General features: G+C 41.8%; 1 protein-coding gene across 14 annotated transcripts in view; it reads right to left on the minus strand.

The window, feature by feature from the left end:
* The window catches only part of CAMK2B (calcium/calmodulin dependent protein kinase II beta), a 385,126-nt gene that overhangs the window by 176,386 nt on the left and 187,426 nt on the right, over positions 1-21,314 (minus strand). For 8 of the 14 annotated variants that reach the window (XM_033948504.1, XM_033948506.1, XM_033948501.1 and 5 more), the window contains one exon: positions 16,613-16,685. The exons of the other annotated variants lie outside the window; for them this stretch is intronic. In XM_033948504.1, coding sequence (XP_033804395.1) covers positions 16,613-16,685 — 73 coding nt within the window. The remainder of the gene's footprint in view (positions 1-16,612; positions 16,686-21,314) is intronic. 14 annotated transcript variants of the gene reach the window in all.

Below are 21,314 nucleotides of genomic sequence, written 5' to 3' on the forward strand. Positions count from 1 at the left end.
TCTGCAGTCGGAGAGGAAGTTCGGGCCAGCCAATCGCTGCCTGGCTGGGCGGAACTTCCTCTCCGATTGCAGAATTGACGTCAGGGAGAGCATGCGTCGGCGTCGGCTTTGGGGCCTGTTATCCATTGGTGGGTCCTGTTCCCTGATGGCAGCGGCAGTGGCAGTGGCTTGGGGAACGGCAGGGAGAAAGAAAGAAAGGGGGCAGGCAGGGAAACAGAAGGAAAGAAGAGAAACAGAAAAAAAGAAAGAAAGGTCAGGGAGAGAGGAAGAAAAAGTTGGGGGAGGGAATGAGGTGTGGAGGAGAGAAAGCATACAGGCTGATAGAAGGGAAGAAAGATTGGATGCACAGTCAGAAGAAGAAAGTGCAACCAGAAATCACCAGACAAGGTAGAAAAAATGATTTTATTTTAAATTTAGCAAAGTGGAGGCAGTATTACCACAGTTTTCAAAGGAATTTGCCAAAATAACTTAATAGTTAACTGGGTAAATTCCCAGAGATGAAAACTTCCCTTCACTTACTATGCACAGTTCTGAATTTATATCTGCTGTCTATATTTTACAATATGGTCACCTTTTACTAAACCGCAATAGTGGTTTTTAGCGCAGGGAGCCTATGAGCGTCAAGAGCAGCGCTGGGCATTCAGCGCAGCTCCCTGCGCTAAAAACTGCTATTGTGGTTTAATAAAAAGGATGGAGGGTATATTTGTCTATTTTTGTATGCTATAAAAACCAAATACAAAACCAAATACTAGAGACTGAGAGCTGTTGACGAAGAGCTACGTGTGTGTCTTTCTTCGATTCCAGCCAGAATATCAGCTTTGTGTTCAGCCAAACAGGCCCAGGTTTCGCACTGAATAAAGTATTTTATAATTTTTCACTATTCTGTTTACTTAATATTTCATAATAAAGTAATTATAAAATACTTTCTTTGTGTTTATTTGATTCCTATTCAAGAGAATTACTTTATATATAGTCAATATAGGCACAGAGTTAAATTTTTTAACATTTTCTAATGGTGGTGTGCCTCGTGATTTTTTTCATGAAACAAGTGTGCCTTTGCCCAAAAAAGGTTGAAAAACACTGATCTAAGGAATGGTGAATCTGGTAGAGATTTGCACAGGCTTGAATGTGGAGACAAGCAATTGCTGATTTACTGAATTCAAGGCTATCTCCTCACTTTTGGCTGCATGTTAGAGGCACAGAACCTTAAAAAAGAAAAACTGGAATAGATGCAATGGATAACTAAAAAATAGGAGAAACACTTTCAAAACTATTATGTTTAGAGATGCAGCGAGAGGCTATAAAGGTGAACTTCCATGTGTGATCTGGCATTTATCTCTGTACAGAGCTTATAGGATAGTATAAGTGTAAATAAATTACACCTCCCTTTCTCAATATCAGATCATTTTCATGTGACCTCAGATCACAATCTGTCAAAGTGCTGTTCAATTACTTTGACAATAACTAGTGACCAATCCGGACTGTCATCTTTCTATGGGTCATTCTCATCAATGCCATAGCACAGAAGCTGGCTGTGCTGAAATTACTTTAAAGACTAGAGCAGTGCTATATATGTCTGTGGTACAGAAAGAACTCTTAAGTCAGGATGAGCTTGTACAGTGTTCAAATTAAAGAGAAGAGATTTGGAGGAAGTGCACAAGTGAGACTAGGGAGTAATAAAAAATAAATAGTAGTTATACTAGTTTAAAATCTGTAAATGTTCTAGTAGTTGAAAGTTTCTACTGAGCATGTACACTTTAAGGAGGGTTTGCCTGCAAGAAAGTGTGCAGGATAATTATCAGGTGACCTGGAGACAGCTAAAAGCCATTTGATTGGCTGATGGCTCAAGCATTATCCAAAGAGGAATTTTAGCTGTAGAAAGAGTTGCTGAGAGAAATTATGATTTAAAAAAAATATGTGAGTGGGTGATGAGAAATACTGATTCCTGGATAAGAAAGGTAGGTGATTTGTAAAAATATTTTTCTATAATATTTTGCTTTAGTGAACTTGCAAATTGAAGTCTAGAGTGAAAGAGTTATGAATAAAACTGAATTAAAGACTTATCGGTGAGTGATAAATATATACTGAAATCTGATGATTTAGCTGTTTCCTTCTGGCTTTAAGTCTGTTCTGACCGCTGTTGAAATCTGTGCAACTGTGGATTATGGGAAAGGGGGGAAGGGGTGGATTTGGAAAAGGCAGGGGGGGGGGGGAGGGAAGGAAATGAGAGAGGGAGCAATGTAGAGCCCAGCCTGACTTATACATGAGTCCTAGAACTGCTCTTGACTTATACAAGAATATTTGTATATAAATCTTTGGCCTGGATCCGGACAAAAATTGTAAACCCGAAAATCAGTTCACTTTTCCAGGGTCATTAACCAATAGGAATTCACCAACTTGATATTCAGGTTCTTTTTTAAAACTTCAAATAAATATATTTTGTGGTCTATTATATGAAGAAGTATCATAGTTTCTATAATTAATCCAAGTTTTCTTAGGTTTACTATACATAGTCGGAATGGAAGTCAGTCTAAAGTCTGGTGTACCAACTTCACAGCTCTGTGACCAATGGTAGCACAGCTTGCTAACTGGCTGCGTAAACTACTCTTTAATCTGTTTCATTGGCAGTGTAACAAGATGAACTGCTTTCTCTAAAACATTTTAGGTCAAAAATGGAAATTTTTTAAACTTTTATTTGCAAAAATAAAAATGCACAGAATGTGCTAGGATGCTATCCAGGCACACAAATTCCAGTCAGCAAGAGACACACAGCTTCTATAAGTTTTGAAAAACTCTCTGGCAGACAGGTGTAGAAGCATGGGGGACAAGCATGGGGTTGTAGAACCTAAGGAAGCAATTCCATAAATTAGCACCGAGATATGGGTGTCACAATGGGGTACACTTAGCACCAGTTCTATAATGGTACTTAGGTGTGCCTAAGCCATTATACTAATGCAAAGCCATGCTGGTATGCCAAACTTTTGCCTAACCAACTTATGACAGGTCAGTGGCTGATATAAGTTGGTGTATACAGTAATATTCTATAAGTGCTATGCGTTGCTTGGTGACATGCCTATGGCCTACCCATGCACTGTCCACATAGGTGCCCCCTCACAGATACATGCTGTGTAAATGCCAATTATTGGTGCCTTTGATGTGCGTGCTCGCATTCTATAAACTTATAAAATGGGTGTGTGTGGGGGGGGGAGGTATATCTCTGTATGAGATACTGTATAAGCAGGCATCTTTTTGTCAGTAAGCTGTGCCTTGGTGGCTTCCAATGCATGGAGACTCAATTTACTGGTCAATGCATCCATGTTTTAAATTCTTTCCAACCACATAGAAGTTGGAAAGAATCATACAAAAGGGGATGAGAATGTCTATCTGTCCATTTCTCGGGGGGGGGGGGAGGAATAGGTGTAAGCGGATTATAAACATGAAAAATAAATAAATAACTCTCCAAAAATTTAACAGAATGGGATAAAACTTTGCATAATAGTTAAACCAGTAAAAAAAAACCTCATCAAGTTCTAAAATGGGCCAAATTGAATTGAGGATTCCAGAAAAATATTCCCATAAAAAATATCCCAATGTATTTCTTTAGGAGGAGTTCCAGCTGCTGTAACAGACAGCTGTGGAAAGCACGAAGAGCATGACTCATGGCATTCTTTCCAACCCGTGTGTATGTACTACATGTGTTGTGTCTGTTGGAGATAGCTGCAATTATTTGTTTTGAGGGTTTGCAGAAGGGGTACAGTTGTGGGATGTGTAACAGTAGCAGAGGGGCAGTTTTTGGAGATGAGGTCCATTTTCCAAATTCCATGTGTTTTTCCATCGGTTTTTCCCATATGCCAAATTTCATCTCATTCTGTTAATGTCTCTTTACTATAGAAACTGAACCCCTCCTATAGAAATGCATTGGGTCATTTTTTTTTTTTTTTGGGAGGGGGGTGGAGTAGCTTATTTCTCTGGAACTTCCAGTTCAATTTTACCCATCTAAAACTTATTGGGTCTGATATTCAGTCATCGGCGGACTGTGCTTTGATTGCTCGTCATTGGCGTTCAACTCAGATATTGATTGCCAGGCCATTTCCGGTGACCGGCATTGAATATCCAGTTTCACTTTTGTCTATGGCAATTTAACCTGTTAAGCGAATATTCAGTGCTAACCAGTTAAATGCTTAGTGGTTTAAAGATAAGTCTGTTATTTATGCAGCCTATTTTAACTGCCAAACATAACCAGTTTGGCACTGAATATCTGTGCCTAACCAGATATGCTGTACAATATAGTCTGTTAACAGCTAGCTGTTAACTGTTAATATTCAGCAAGAGATAGCCAATTATCTCCCACTGAATATCCACAGTTAAAACGCTAAATAAAATGCTATTTAACCGGCCAAGAGCCATTCCTGGTCAGTTAAATAGTTCTGAATACTGGCCAGATTATGCCTTTTTTTACCAGTTTTTTACCTCATGCCAACTTTCATCCCACGGTTAAATATTTGGAGAGCTATTTTGTTCCCAAACAAATATTCTCAACCCCTTTTCTATAATCCTTTCAACTTCTGTTGAATGGAATGGGATGAAATGAAACCTGGTATGTGGGTAAAACCAGTAAAATATATCTATCAAGTTCAAAAATAGGCCAAATAGACAACTGTGGAAAGCATGGAGAGCATGGCTCAGGGGTTCCAAAGAAATAAGTCCCCCTCAAAAAAATGTCCAAGTGTATTTCTCTGGGGAAAAAGTTCCAGCTTCTGTAGCATACAAATGTACAGACAATGAAGCAGAGCAGTTAAATTGTTCTTCCTTTCTAACTGCCTCTCTCTGTTCTCTACTATCCCTTCCCTCAAGTACTACCCCGTAGCAACTGCTTTACCACCCTAAAAATGTCCCAACCACAAAAACTACCCCTTGCAACTGCCCCACCACCTCATACTGTCCCATCCCCAAAACCTACCCCTGCACAGTCCTACCACCCCACATACTGCCCTCATACCCAAAACTTAACTGCACTACCATCCACTAAATGCACCACCCCCCAAATCTCTACCCTCAACTACTCACTCCTAAAACTATCCCACCAACCCATAAACGACCAGCTCTCCCAAAAAATTCTCTGCAGCTGCTCCAAGACTCTGCAAACTGCCCTAATACCCAAACCTAAGGGCCATACCCTGAAAACTACCTCCAACAAATGTTCTACCATCCCTTGCAATTGCCCCACCTCCAAAATCTCCCATGACAAAAAACAATCTCCTCACTATCTCACCACTCCGCATACTGCTTTCATACCCAAAATCTAACTGTACACCACCATCCACAAACTGCTCCAACTATCACATCCCCAAATCTACCCCACCAACCCATAAACTGCCACCATACCCCAAAAAATACTCCCTGCAACTACCCCACCACACTGCAGACTGCCCTAATACCAAAACTTAAGTGCCCTACCTTGCAAAACTACTGAAAACTGCTCCATCTCCAAAATATACCTCCTGCAACTGCTCTACCACCCCACAAAACAATCTGTCCCACACAAAGGGCAACAGTAACAAACATGCAACCACAACCAAAACATATACAAACACTCACAAACCTCCACACGCAACACAGATACACATTCACCTATCCACCACACTATACATCCACACACAAAGCTTGTTTACTGTGTACCTCTGTCAAAATTTGACCAATTCCAATAAAGCAAATATAAATTACCTGTAGCAGATGTTCTCTGAGGACAGCAAGCATGTATTCTCACAAGTGGATGGTGTTATCCACAGAACTCAGTATGGACACTACCAACTGCATTGTCATTTTAGGCAATGTCCATACTGTGCGTAAGCTGATGCTGATTTGCAAGACCATCAGTAACAACCTAAGAAGCCAACTAGGGGAGGTGGGCAGGTTATGAAAATATATTCTTGTTGTCTTCAGAGAATAACTGCTACTAGTAAGTATCTTTCCTTTCTTCAAGACAAGCAAACATAATATTCTCAAGTGAGACTCTCAAGCTACCAGGATCAAGATTCTGGACGAGGATAATGGATATATAAACATATGTCTGGAGAAATTCAAGAGTGTTGGAGGGAAAGTTTGTGCTCAGGAAGTAAAAAGATTTTGCAGAACAGTTTGTCCAAACCAACTGTCTCTTCTGGAGTTTTGTTCTCAACAGTAGAGAGAAGTAAAGGACTGTACCAAGTAGCCACCTTGCAGATGTCCTCAATAGATGCAGAGGGGAAATGAACTACCAAGGCAGCCTTAGCTTGGACATTGTGGACTGTTACATGGCCCAGTAGCATCAACCCAGTCTGAAGGAGCATGAAGGAGATGTAGTCCACTAGCCAAATGGAGATGGTTCTCCTGGTAATAGGAACTCTAAGTCTATTAAGGTCAAAATCCACAAAGAGTTGGAAGGATCCTCTATGAGTTTTAGTCCAGTATAGGTAGTATGCCAAAGTACATTTGCAGTCCAAGGTGTGAAGACGTATGAGATCCACATACCATGGACAGCGAGGCCAATCCGGAGCCACTAGAAACACCAAGCCAGGATACGTCACTATCCAGCGGATGACCCAACCAACCAGATGCCACAGAGGGATCATCATACAGGAACTCGTGAGCCAGCTAGGGCCAAACCAAGGCATCCAGCCCTAGCTTCCTCACTGTTCATCGACCAAAAAAGTACCTGGACTTTGAGAACTCTGCCAAAGCCAACAAGACCTGCTGGGGCTAAACCTAGCTCTTATAAGATCAGACGGAATGCCTCAAGTGAAAGGAACCATGCTCCTGAGTCCAGGTACTTTCGGCTGAGGAAGTCTGATGGAACAGTGTCGACTCCAGCCCCATGGGCCGCCGCAAACGACAGAAGATGTGCTTCTGCCCAGGGGAATGCTGCCGATCTTTCTGGCCCAAGAGAGCGAGCACTAGAGCTCCCTTGTGATGTACATATGCCACTGCTATGGCGTCAAAGAAACTTGAACCGCTGGTTCTTTCTTGAAGGGGCTGGAGAGCAAATAGCGCCAGCCAAATTTCCCGAAGTTCCAGATGATTGGTCAGCCAACATTGCAGACCAGGATTCCACGACCCGAATGCAGTGAGCCCACCACCCAACAGGCTGGCATCCGTCCTAAGTCATCCACTCAGAAATCTGAAGAAGCCAGCCCTGGCTGAGAGCCTCTCCCTGAAGTCACCAGCTCAAGTTGCTGCTAGCTGGCTCCGTCCAGGGGAGTGGCATCTGAAGTGGAAAAATCTGTGGAGATCACCAAGATAGGAGGGACCCCTGCCAAGAGTGCATGGGCACTCTGGTCCAGGGGATTGCCTTCAAGGAGGCTGCCCGAGACCCCAGGACCTGCAGATTAAACCAGGCCAAGAGAGCCGGCCGGTTCAGGAGAATTCCGATCTGTTGATGAAGATTCTGTCTACTTGCCTTGAGAAGTCCACACCTTCGTATACCCAACGAGATGGAGCCCGGATCACCAACTGTCCTAGGAAGGAAACTTGGACTCCTTGCTGTCGGAAAGCCACCGCAACTACCATCACTTTGACGAAAGCGCGAGGCTAAGAGGCAGAGATGCAAACTGGAAATGCTGTGGCAAAACATGGAAATGCAGAAACCTGTACTTTGTTGTCCATTCAGAAAAAAAAAAATTTGCAAGAAGCGGGGAACTGACTAGATCCAGAATTGGTCTCCAATCCGCTGAGCCTTTCTGGCACAAGGAAGTATAAGGAGTAGCCGCCTAAGCCCCTATTCGTGTTCTAGAACAGGTTCCAGCATCCTGATGACTAAAAGGCATTGCAGAGTATCGCAGACCCTGGATTCCGTTCTGGTTGACTTGCTGGGGTCCAGAACCAAGCTGGAGGTGGGCAAAGGCGGACTAACAAATGTTCGAGGAAAGTAAAACTGAGAAAGCAGCCCTCAAGATGAGGAAGCCATGCCTGACCCCTGGCATCATCGGCGCTCTTCTTTTTTTGAAGTGCAGCCACTGCATAGGGACCTGAGGACGCCTGGAATTGGAACCGTTGGAATGTGGGCGTAACCCTGGGAATATCTCTGGGAGGAAAAACCTGCGTATCCCTGACGATGCGGGAGGAACAAAGAGAACTATGACTCCCTGCCATGCACCTCCACAGAGGCTGGAATGATAGGCATGCGTCATAAAGGAAGTGGCTACCGCCACTCGACTACCTGAGGATGCTTCTAGAAAAAAAATGTTTTGTAGCATAACATCCACCCTGCAATCCTGATTGTCCTTAAACCTCATTCTCCCATCACTAGGGAGGGCTGCATGCTGCATAACCTGCACCAGGGTGGAATCTACCTCAGGCTGTTCAAAACCTACTTAAAATCAGGATCCAGGTGATAAAGCGTAGACATAGCTTTAGCAGATCAGAAAGAGCTGCCCGGGGTAACACATTGTTCTGAAACCAAACCAAGGAGCTGTGGACTGAAGAAAAAAAAGGCACAGGAGAACAGTCCAGAACCGAAGCAAGAGAAGTGGAAGGCGGAAAATCCAAAAGGAGCTCTTTCAGAACAACAACCGAAAGAGGCAGACAGAAAGAAGCCTGCTTAAAATGTGAAGGGTCAGCACCCCAAATCCAGACGCTAAGGGCAGCCAAGGAGACCAGTCTCAAAGGCATCAGTCAGATCCAAATTAAATATAGTGGCAGGCGACGGAAGAATCATAAAATCTACATAAATCTGCACAAAATTTCAGAATTGTAACACCCCACAAGCAAACTTGAAGCACACAAAAGGCATAAGCACAAATCATTCTACCAGTAATAAACATGAATAATAGAGACCATCTGCAGTGGCCTATAAGGAGTACAATATAGTTATGCACTCATAGCCACAATTGTCATCATAGATCTCCCATAATTTCTTTTTTTATGCATTGTTTTGCTTTTTCAATAAAACTGTTCAAATAATTGTTATCTTCTTTTCTTTCAATGAATTTCAGTAAATTCCAAAAATTAATAATGAACTATTAACTTGCAATATGCTGTTCCTTTGGACCCACTGCCAACATGGCCAATGTTTCAATTTTTTCATTAGGGAAGTGGTCTATATTATATTGCCTGCATGTTCTTACAAAGCTCTCACACATACTGTGGAAACCCTGAGAGAATATATAACCCAGCTTCACAGGGAGAACGTTTTTTTAAAATCACCAGAGACTTTTCCATTCTATGGGAAAAAAGGAGACCAGCTGATTTTCCCATCAAAAATTCAAATTTGTTCATTTGAGGAATCCTGAATCTACTATTCCACATTTACTAGATTTGATAGAGATTTGGTAAATTCTCTGGTTACAAAATAAATCAGAGGTCCTTCCACTAAACATTCACTATCCAAAAGGATTACTTGATACATTCCCTTTTCTTTGGGAACAGGAAGATATAAAATATTTAGGCATTTGGATTAAAAAAACGTTGGAAGAGATGATGAAGGCAAATAAAAGATCCTTATTGCAGAAGGTCACAGAAATGTGTGTGCAATGGAACCCCTTACATTTGTCTTGGTGGGGGACAGTCCAAACAGTTGAGATGATGATTTTGCCTGTAGTTTGTTACCAAATGGGAATGTTACCAGTTTATTTTAAGGAGTCTTTTTATAAGAAATTAAATAATATTCTAACTAAATTTATTTGGCTGGGTAAAAAGGCAAGAATTGCTCTAATATCTTTACAAAAACAGATTAAGGAGGGTGGGGTAAATTTTCCTAATTTTTATAGGTACTGTACCATCAAGCCTATATAATGCATCAGGGAATGTATTGGATCCTCCCCGAGCTTATGGAACATCTCCCGGATTGGTTACATCTAGAATGGAAAATTATGTCCCCAATGCGACTATCATCTCATGTGTTGAGTATCAAATTACCTAGATATGCTAAGGACAATTGTATTCTTTTGGATACATGGAAAACATTAAAATTTATTGATAAATTAACAAATGTTCCTATAATGAAATCTACTTTTCAGTCCTTATGGTTAAACTACAAGATTCAAATAGGCGGTGCTGGGATCTCCTGGAAGAATTGGATGCAGGCAGGTATTCGAACCTTAGATAATGTTATATCTAATGGGAAACTGCTGGATTTTACACGACTGCAACATTCATTTGGTATTTTAAAGTCTCAAAATTATAGGTGGTTGCAGTTCAAGCAGGCCATTCAGAGTGGGATCCCTGAATTGTAAAATTTGAAAATTTATTATAGCTTGCAGATCCTATGCTACCAGACAGATTTATTAGGGCATCAGGCCACTCGGTGGTATAAATTAATTTCTGAATAAGAAACCAAAAATTAGTCTTAGAGACATTTGGAGCATTGAGATTAAGCCGCATATTTCTGCATCTCGATGGCCACATATTTGGACTTGGAGGTTGAAATGTACAGCGTCAGCATCAATGAGACAAACTTGGTTTTTCTTGTTGCATAGAATTTTTGGGACTCCAGTTTGTTTGAATAAGGTAAACAGTTCTAATTCAAATAGATGCTGGCATTGTCATTCTGATATAGGGACTTTGGATCATCTGTTATTCTATTGTCCTTTGATACTTAATTTTTGGAAGTCGATTTGGGGACAAATTAATAATGTGCTTGGATCATTGCTACCATTGACATATGAAGCTGTTATTTGCGGTACTCTATTACACGTTAAACCATCTTTGGATCGTAATAAGAGTGGCCTTTTATTAATAATGTCAGGAGTAGCAATCCAAATGGTTACAAGTAACTGGAAATGTTATGATAGATTGAATTACACTTTTTGGTGGGCAAACTTATGTTCTATCTATAAGTATGAACGAATGAATGCAGAGTGTTTGGTTTATAGTAATGCTTTTAGGAAGATGCGAAATAATAAAATTCGCAGATGACACCAAACTATTTAGTGGTGCTCGGACTAAAGAGGACTGTGAAGAATTACAAAGGGGCTTGAATAAACTAGAGGAGTGGGCGACGAGTTGGCAGATGAAGTTCAACGTAGAGAAATGTAAAGTATTACATGTGGGAAGCAGAAACCCGAGGTACAGCTATATGATGGGAGGGATGTTATTGAATGAGAGTACCCAAGAAAGGGACTCGGGGGTAATGGTGGACAAGACAATGAAGCCGATGGAACAGTGCACAGCGGCCAAGAAAGAGAATAGAATGCTAGGTATAATCAAGAAAGGTATTACAACCAGAACGAAAGAAGTTATCCTGCCGTTGTATCGGGCAATGGTGCGCCCGCATCTGGAGTATTGCATCCAATATTGGTCGCCGTACCTAAAGAAGGATATGGCGATATTCGAGAGGGTTCAGAGGAGAGCGACACGTTTAATAAAAGGTATGGAAAACCTTTCATACTGAGAGATTGGAGAAACTGGGGCTCTTTTCCCTGGAGAAGAGGAGACTTAAAGGGGATATGATAGAAACTTACAAGATCATGAAGGGCATAGAGAAAATGGAGGACAGATTCTTCAAACTTTCGAAAACTACAAGAACGAGAGTGCATTCGGAAAAGATGAAAGGAGACAGATTCAAAACAAATGCTAGGAAGATTTTCTTCACCCAACGTGTGGTGGACACCTGGAATGCGCTTCCAGAGGACGTGATAGGACAGAGTACTGTATTGGGGTTCAAGAAGGGATTGGACAATTTTCTGTTGGAAAAGAGGATAGAGGGGTATAGATAGAGGATTACTACATAGGTCCTGAACCTGTTGGGCCGCCGCGTGAGCGGACTGCTGGGCACGATGGACCTCGGGTCTGACCCAGTGGAGGTACTGCTTATGTTCTTATGTTAAGTCAATTAACAGCATTTATTGAGTTGCAATAAAGGTCATGCATCTTTCCTTTTATTGGTTTTCCTTACACATCCAGGGTGGGTGGGTGGGGGGAGGGATATACGGTATATTCTGGTTTCCTAAATTTACTTATATAAATATTGGAACTACATTAGTACGTTTTCTTATATTAGTTATGGAAAGGAGGGGGGAAGAAAATGATTATTTTATGTATTAATTGTATATTTAAAGTGCATTCTGTGTTGTATTTATGTTTAAATTAATTAGATTGCACTGTCAAAGTTTGAAAATTAATAAAGAATTTAAACAAGAAAAAAATTCAAATTTGTGACCAAATGACTTTCCTACCAAAATTCAAATTGGTGACCAATGGATTTTCCTGCCTCATTCATCTCAAGCCCCAACCAATCAGGTTTGAGGACCTAGTATACAGTATAAAGACAATCTGCAGACCTCACAGTATACCCTGAAGAAAGCCACAGTATGATGGCTGAAACATCTACCTGACAAGACACAGCGAGACCCGGAAACCTGCAACAAGCAAGATAACAGTTGTTTGAACAGTTTTATTGCAAAAACAAACAATTCATTAAAAAAAAAATTATGGGAGACCGATGATGACAATAGTGGCTATAAGTGCATAACTATATTGCACTCCTTATAGTTCACTGCAGATGGTCTCTGTTATTTATGTTTGTTGCTGGTAGATTGACTTATGCTTATGCCTTTTGTGTGCTTTAAGTTTGTTTGCTGGATGTTACAATTCTGAACTTTTCAAAGAACGAGTGACACATTTCCTTGTTCAGGATATGTGTAGGGAGAATGCATCCTATATTTTCCAAGGCACTGCGACTCAGCATTAAGTGCAACAGAAAATAAATCATAGCCATTAATTTGTAAAAATTCAGTAGATTTCCAGGAAGTCTAAGTTGAAGAACAAATGTCTACTTAGAATACTTTAAAACCCTATAAATGTGGAACACCCAATACTTCTAGGGAAACCATACTAGGATGCCAACCTACAAGCGACATAGAATCATCGCCTGATCCATGAGAAGATGCATGAAATACTGTCATGGTCCTGGCCTTTGTGACAAATGACTTGCTTGTGATGCTCTGGGAATGGCCAGACCAATACTGAGAAAGAGTATTGCTCAGATTTTCAACTAGAACAATGAGAAACATGCCCAACAATGCACACACATTATTCTTTTAGAGATTTATTATTTGAAAACCACTTCTCTTCCTTGTAACACTATATTTGGGGAGAACAAGAAGAGTCAGTTCTAACACATAACACTGTCAGGCAACTTAGGGCTCCTTTTACGAAGCCGCATTAGCGTGCGTGACTTTTCATCATGTGCTGTAGCCAATGCAGTTCAATGCTGGTATTGTACAGCGCCTCTAGTGGCTAGTCACAAGAAAATACACCAACGTGTGACCCGGCCTGGAGTCACCCTGCAGGATTGGAGTGATAAAAGGAACTCAAAATAGAAAAACCACAAGCACAGTTGTATAAATGTTCATAACATAAATTTACTTGCAAAAAACAATGTAAGAATGTCCCAAACCAAGTAAGTGGTGCTTCTTGCATAAGTTTCTTCAAACAAAAACTCAAAAGCAAAAATAACACAGTAACAGTTCAGGATTTCTCTTCCCTTCAAACAGTCAATAATTCCCCTGAGATCTTGTCCCCTCAAGGCTTCTTTCTTCACGGCTCTCACAGCCCACTCCTAAGTAGGTAGTAATGCTAAAATACAGATCTCTGCTCTGGTATAAATAAAGTTCACAGCAATCCAAAACAGAAGCACTCCAGCAGCCTTTGAAATGAAGTATCCTAGGTTTGCCTTTCGAAGCAGCTTCATAAAACAGCCTTCAAAATTCCCTCCCAGGGTGTTTGCAAACCTCACCCTAAACAAGACACTTTCAGCTTCAGGCATTCAAAACAAAAATGCAGAGTACAAAAAGAGTCCAAAACAAAACTCACAGTCTTAAGCTCAATCTTGACACCTGGTGATTAAGCCAACTTCTATGGGTTCAGGATATTCACCAAACTCCTCTGGCAGACTTCCTTGTAGCTCCATCAGGGTTTCTTCCTCCTGTCCTGGAAGATCCAGTGATTCACCAGCCTCAATTACCTCCATAGGTGTACAGTTCTCACCTCTGCTGGGACCCGGGAGGTCATCATGGGAGAGGAACTTTAATCTTCTCCCTACTTGCCTAACTGTCTGTTCCACACTGCTGCCTTTTCTAGAGCAGGGCAACGCCCTGTTCTAGCTGAGTCAGCATGGACCTGCACAGCTCTTGGGCTCCCCTGGTGGTGACCTGGATACAGATAACCTGGTGAGTTCTTAGCCCTCCCGACTCACCCTGGTGGATGGCAAGTAAATTTACGTGACCAAGGTCAGGACGGCTCCTGCTTGGTCACAGTGCTAACCCCTGCGCTAGCCAAAAAACTGCCGCCTGCTCAAGAAGAGGTGGTAGCGGCTAGCGCGGCCGGCAGTTTAGCGCGTGCTATTACGTGCGTTAAACCGCTAATGCGCCTTCGTAAAAGGAGCCCTTAGTGTTAACAGTCTCTGAGGCAACACACATGCATTGTGAAGTCATCAACCACAGTTAATTCAACAAATGTCATTGGCTGGTGTATATATATAACATAACGGAGGTCTTCGTGATGCAATATTAAACATTCTGCTATAGCAATCTCCTCTGTCCACTCCATGGTTGTTTTTTTGCAGGTTGCCATCTCCTGCAGTCTTTAACGTAGTTCATGTTTGTACTGGAGTCAATGCTAAAATTTTCAGTTCACTTGGGGCTCGCCTACTTTGATATCACTCTAATATAGCACTGCTGGAAGTACATATGCCTTTGAATTTCTTACCATAAGCCTAAGGCAGTCTGTTTACCACAAATGTTGGCACTTCATATCATTGATGCCACAACTAGACATTCAGATGGGGGAACAGCTGCTACTTAGGCTTTGGTTAGTACCACACCAACAAAACTGGCTCAGCTTTGGAGAAAAGGCGCCCAAGGCCACTTTGCAATAAAGATCCTGGTCTTTCACCTCAATAATACAGCCCGAGAGCTAGGTTGGGTGTACTGTGATGGTGGCCTCTGACCTGTCTGAAAATTTTGATTGTGATCAGGGGGTCTGCTTCCAAGCTGACTGGACTGTGGAGGAAGAGAGCATTGAACTAGTCACAAATTGTGTGAATCTCCAGGCATTCTTGGATATGAGCTGGGGAAGGTTCAAGCATTTTCAAAGGACTGTGTACCAGTTCTAATAATACACTTTCACAAAGACACCCTATATGATACAGACTTTGTACTCTTGAAACAGTCTAGTCCAGTTGTTCCCAACCCTGTCCTGGAGGACCCCCAGGCCAGTCAGGTTTTCAGGATAACCCTAATGAATATACATGGAGCAGATTTGCATGCCTGGCACTTCCATTATATGCAGATCTCTCTCAGGCATATTCATTAGGGCTATCCTGAAAACCCGACTGGCCTAGGGGTCCTCCAGGACAGGGTTGGGAACCACTGGTCGAGTCAATATTCAGCCTGCAGCGGTTAGCAGATTTTAGGCTGCCAACACTGCAGACAGATTTAACCCTGGATATTCAGTGCCGGGCTATATCCAGGCACTGGCATTGAATATTTGAGATCAGGCAGAAGTTATATAGGTGCCAGCACCCACATAGCTAAAAGAGCACAGATAGAACTATCTTTTGTGGGGTCCTATCTGCCTGTTTAGCTATGTAGGCATTGGCACTGAATATGGTCAGTGCACACATAACTGCTGGCTTCTCCCTTCCTTCACCCTGGACTGCCCCCAGCACTACCCAGGTAGTGCTGCGGCAGAGACAATATTTAGCAGCACTGCCCAGTTAAATGCTACTGAATATAGGAGGCTGGCCTGCTCAGTATGGTTTAAGCAGGCAGAAGCTCTCCTGCTCGCTTAAACCACACAGAATATCAATTCCAGTTTTTAAAGGATTTTTAGGCAGTTTTTCTTTTAACTGCCATGCTGGCAACATGGAGCCATTACATCTCAAATATGCTGGTCCATTCAGTGTGATGTCAGTGTGCCTTGTTACTGTGGACCAAAAAAGTATAGGGAATATGTGATATCATTAGTAATAACCTTTGTCAAGGGCAACAAATGACATTTAGATATGCTATATAAAGTATTAAAGTTTAAAAAGGCCTCTAATGGCACATTTTGCCTTATTCAACAAAGATCACTAATGTCCGTGGGTAAAGCTGTTAACCAAACAGGATGATTTAGGCCTACTTTTGCCCTATTGCATATTTCTCATTTACTTCCCTAAAAAATGAAAACTACATCCAATGTATGCAGTGTAGGCAAAACCAGGTCCTAGATCAAACTGCTGGGGTAAGGTCGCAGTCCTACCCACTGAATAATTCAGTCCACCTATGACACCTTCCAAAGGCTGCCATTCTGCAAAGATGCCAAGCTGCCTTCTTTTAAGTTTCAGGAAATAAACCTGCAGGCCACGTGAAGGAGTTTACAGCGTATTATCCAGAATTAGCACTCCACTACAACCGTGTTTAGCAATTACTTTGTACAGCCATGCTGATTATTAGCCAGCTGATATCCAAGTGGCACCATCTTTCACAACATTACTCAAAGCCAGAAAAACAAAAACAACAACAACAACGACAACAGAAAATAACAAAGCAGCACTCCTAAGGATTATTGCACTTGGAGAAATTCAGAAGAGGCTCGTGCTCTCTTGAACATGCAAAGAAGACAGACGCACAGAGCAGTGGGGTAGAAAACTCACCTTGAGGTCTCTGTGGACAACCCCCATTTGATGGCAATGGAGAACAGCCTCCAGGATCTGCTGGATGCAATGACTGCATGCAAACACCAGGGGGCGTGTTAGTTCACAGCTGTGAGTGGTAACAACCAAACAGGCTGGTGGAAGGGGGAGCTGGGGAGGGGATAGGAAGATTGGAGTAGTAGGGGGTATGTGAATGGAATAAGTCACCCTCCCACTTAGCAATGTCACAATTATCTTAAGTTTCAGACTAGTTACTACACCTGCCCTATTTCCACTCTGCATTTTCCACCCTCCCTCCTCCCTCCACTTCCTTTCAAATAAAAAAAATATTAAAATATGGGAGTAGGAAGGGTCAGATAAGACAGCAAGAGGATATGAAATTAGTCACCTGCGTTAGAACTTAAGAATCCATAGCTGTATTTCTTTGGGTAGCCACATCACCCTAATCCACACTTTCAATGGGGAAAAACCAGGACTACTTTAGCCTCTCTGGTTGACCTGGGTGAGCTGGCAACCCTAGAAGTACTGCATATTATCATATCTACAGGCTCTATGCAAGGTAAATGGGAAAGAGGAAATGAGTTACACAAGAATATGCACTCTACAGAGAGGAAGAGGCAGTGATATAGGTGATGCACGGCAAGGTTACTTCACTAAAGACATCAATTTTTGATATACTGACTTTGAGGAAAGAAATGTTGATTGAGGAATGTATTGCTCATAGGCAAGTGCCACTTTTATTCTTGGAAATCACTTTTCCCTTAGGAAGACCTATTTTTCCACCATTGTGTCAATGTGTCCATCTCCATTCTCCGTGCATCTGCCTACTAAATGCCTATATCTGGATCTGTATTATTTCAGTATACACATGGTCAAAGAATCTCTATGTTTACACCATTTTGAAAACAAACCCTGTCAGAAAAGGAAGTGATATTGCCTCTGTTTAAGTCTCTGATCAGACATCATTTGGTGTACTGTGTACAATTTTGAACACTGTGCCTTCAAAAAGATATAAATAGGATAGAGTCAGTCCAGAAGATTTTTATTTAAATGATCAGACTTGAAAATCTCAATATGTATACTTTATAAGAAAGGCAGGGAACGGGAGATTGATAAGAACATTTAAATACCTCCCTAATATAAATGCACAAGAGACCAGCCTCTTTCAATTGAAAGAAGCTCTGGAACATATTGGGAGGGGGGGGGGGGGGGTCATGAGATGAAGGTGAAATGGGATAGACTCAGAAGTAATCTAAGGAATTATTTTTAATGGAAAGGGTAGTAGATATGTAGAATGCCCTGTCAGTGAAGGCAGTAGAGATAAGGACTGTTCTTTGAATTCAAGAAAGCATGAGACAAGCACAGAAGGTCTCTAAGGAATAGCAAGGAAGTGTAGTGCTTAGTAGTTGCTATGGGTAGGCAGACTGGATAGACAGTATGACCTTTATCTACTATGATTTTCAATGTTTCCATGCACTGAGCCAACTACTGCCTTCTACATAAATTAATACGTTTCTAATAGCTCATTTTATGCTAAGTCATGACATTTTTTTCTGTTACTGACCACTAAGAGATATACCATTAGTTTTTGGATATCATGATGTTGGTCACACCTATATTCACAAACTCTAGAATATGGCTTATTGGTCTACAAATAAATCAATCAATTTGATCATTTTGGGAAGCAAAACATAAATAAATAGAAACCCACAAGACCCTTCTCTTTCTACTACAGTACTGTGAACTGTAATTGATCCCTGGCTTAACCTTGACTTCCCCTTTGCTTTTTCCAGGCTTTCTTGTGGATCAGTACTATCTTCATTTCCATCACCTCCACTGGGAGGTCAAGCATCTTTTTTTTAAATTTCACCTGCAATCACCTTCCAGCCTCATGCCATATCAACATCAGAAAACGTCATGTTAGAATAGCTGAGGATAGTTTTATTTTAGTTTACTCTGAGCCTGGCAAGTCCTCTGAGTGTATTATTTTTTTATGAGGAGAAGTTTTCTAGATTAAAGAGAGGTCTTTTTAGCTCAATCTTTATATTTTTCAGTTTTGTTATTGTGTATTGATTAGGACTTCATATTGCTTTTTAGTCACGATCACTTATGGTATTATACAAGGCATTACTCCATGGGCAACTACTAGGCTATACTAGGACAGACCGAAGGTCCATCAAGCCCAGTATCCTGTTTCCAACAGTGGCCAACCCAGGTCACAAGTACCTAGCAAGGTCCCAAAGAGAAAACCAGATTTTATACTGCTTATCCTAGGAATAAGCAGTAGATTTCCTCAAACCATCTTAATAATTACTTATGCATTTCTCTTGTAGGAAATTATCCAAACCGATGTTTCCTCTAAGCCAGGGAAGCAGCTGTGCGAGTCATGATGTGTTCTGAGCAGCAGTTGGTTTGGGCTGGGCTGGCACGTGGTGAGTGGGGGTGGGGAGGCAAAGGCAAACGGTTTTTGAAAATTATGCCAAATTATATTCAAAAATTGAGAAGTTAAATTATTTCTATTGAACTGATAAGAAAATATTTTTAAAAACTGGACATAAAATGTGTCAAACTACCAGTAACACAAACTTCTGCAAATAAGCTTCTCAGAAACTATGTACCAACTAAGCAAACCTTAAACTGCACCAAATGGGAAGACACAAATATCAAGAACTGTACCTTTAAAGAGGCAGCATTGCACAGAACTTTGTTTTAATTAAAACCTTTCCTCTGGGCATTGTAGCAGTGCCCAGGAGTTTTAATTTAAAAGAAAAGTTTTATATTTAATGTTGTGAGTTTCTGGGTGGGAGGTGGGCTCTACAATGTGCCCATTCCCATCCAGAAACCCACTAATATTAAATATAAATCTTGATCAACAAACTCAGAGCCCTGGAGCAAAATGTGCTGCTCAGCCTCAATCATGTGGCACATGCTGAGTGCATTCACTTTAGATAAATTAAACTGCTCTACTTCTGAAGAAAAAGAAATTAGGTTCCTACCTTGCAAATATCTTTTCTAGTAGATAGGTGTGTCATTCTGGAGAAGCAGGTTATATCCCAGTGTTAGCGAGCCCTGCAGAAGGAATTTTTTCTGAATCCCTCCTATTTCACAGAGGGTTTTACTGCCCCCTACAGTTAGTTCCAAAAGCAGGCAAGCAATCTTTCTAGAACAGATGTGAAGCAGCGGTACTAGGGACAGGAAAAGAACTCACCGGGATGGGACAGGAAAATGAGCTCCCATGGGGACAGGGAAAAATTTGTCCCCGTGTCATTCTCTAGTTGGATAAGAACTTTCTAAGTGAGACAGTAGGCAGGCGCAGGAAATAAATGACAGGGCGGGGGTCCAGAATGACACACCTATCTACTACAAAAGATATAAGCAAGGTAAGAACCTAATCTCTTTTCTAGTGCAAAGGTGTGTCATTCTGCACAAGTGGGACGTATAAAAGCTGTCCCAGAAAACCAGGGCGAGACCACTGCACCAGCACGTAATGCTGAGGACCCAAAGGCAGAGTTCTCTCTTGCTGCCACATTCACCCTGTAAAATTTGGCAAATGTATGTAGAGTAAACCAAGTCATCACCCTACAAATCTCCTTGGAGGAGACTTCCCTAACTTTGACCCACGACAAAGCCACACTTCTAGTCGAATATGCCTTCACAGAAACAATATATGCTGATGAAATGGACCTACAGATCTATCTGGAAATCGTGCCTTTGGAAGTCAGCACACTGCACCTAGTTGGATTTGTCAGCACAAAAAGATGGTCAAATAGCCTGAACTTGTTGGTGATCTCGAGATAATGGAGAAGCACCCTCTTAACATCCAACTTCTTCAGAATCCGTTCCTTTCTCTTGGAACCTGTGGACTAGAATGCTGGCAGTCTGACTTCCTGATTGACATGGAATGCTGAAACAACCTTCAGTAGAAAGGAAGGAATGGTGTGCAAAGAGACTCCAGCTTCCATGAATTTAAGGGATGGCTGTCTGCAAGAAAGAGCCTGCAACTCCGAGACCTGTCTCGCTGAAATAACCAATTTAACCAGAAAAACCAATTTAAGCACCAGATCCATCAAGGATGCTTCCTTCAGTGGCTGGAATAACCAGAGAACCATGGGATCATGGGGGGTCTAACACACCTGGCTGTGATCCTGCATCCCCTGACAGTAAGGGCACATCATGAGACAGCAATGGCATAGTAAGAGACCCTTCCTCATACGAATCACCCTTGGAAACATCCCCTAGAGCCTGGCCCGCTGCAGCCAGCAAGGTAGATGCAGCTGGGAGTCCTTAGCCCCTTGTGAATTGTCTGAAGCACTGCCAGACTTCCCCTTGGAAGGTTTGTTGCCCTGGAAGGCTCTCCACATTAAATTATAAATTCCAGAGAAAATGGCACACTAGGCAGCACCGAGGATTCCAGATTGCATCTTATGGACTCTGTGGCGTCTACGCCCCTACAAAGGATAACCACCATTCCAGGGTCCAGAAAAGAAAATTGCCCCAACCAATGGGCTTCCCCCCGTTCTTCAGACCTAGAGAGCAAGAGGAGGCTAAGCCCACCGCTCCCACACCCTTACTGCACAGCACGTGACACAAGGGCACTTTTCAGGCATCCATCTAGTGCAAATCTGTCATGAATTAGGGTCAAAAGAGCCCGAGGACTCCATCCCTGCCAGTTTTTAGGCAAAATGAGGTTATTTGAGGCTCC

Source organism: Geotrypetes seraphini, chromosome 6, assembly GCF_902459505.1.
Source record: "Geotrypetes seraphini chromosome 6, aGeoSer1.1, whole genome shotgun sequence".
Classification (NCBI taxonomy): Eukaryota; Metazoa; Chordata; class Amphibia; order Gymnophiona; family Dermophiidae; genus Geotrypetes; species Geotrypetes seraphini.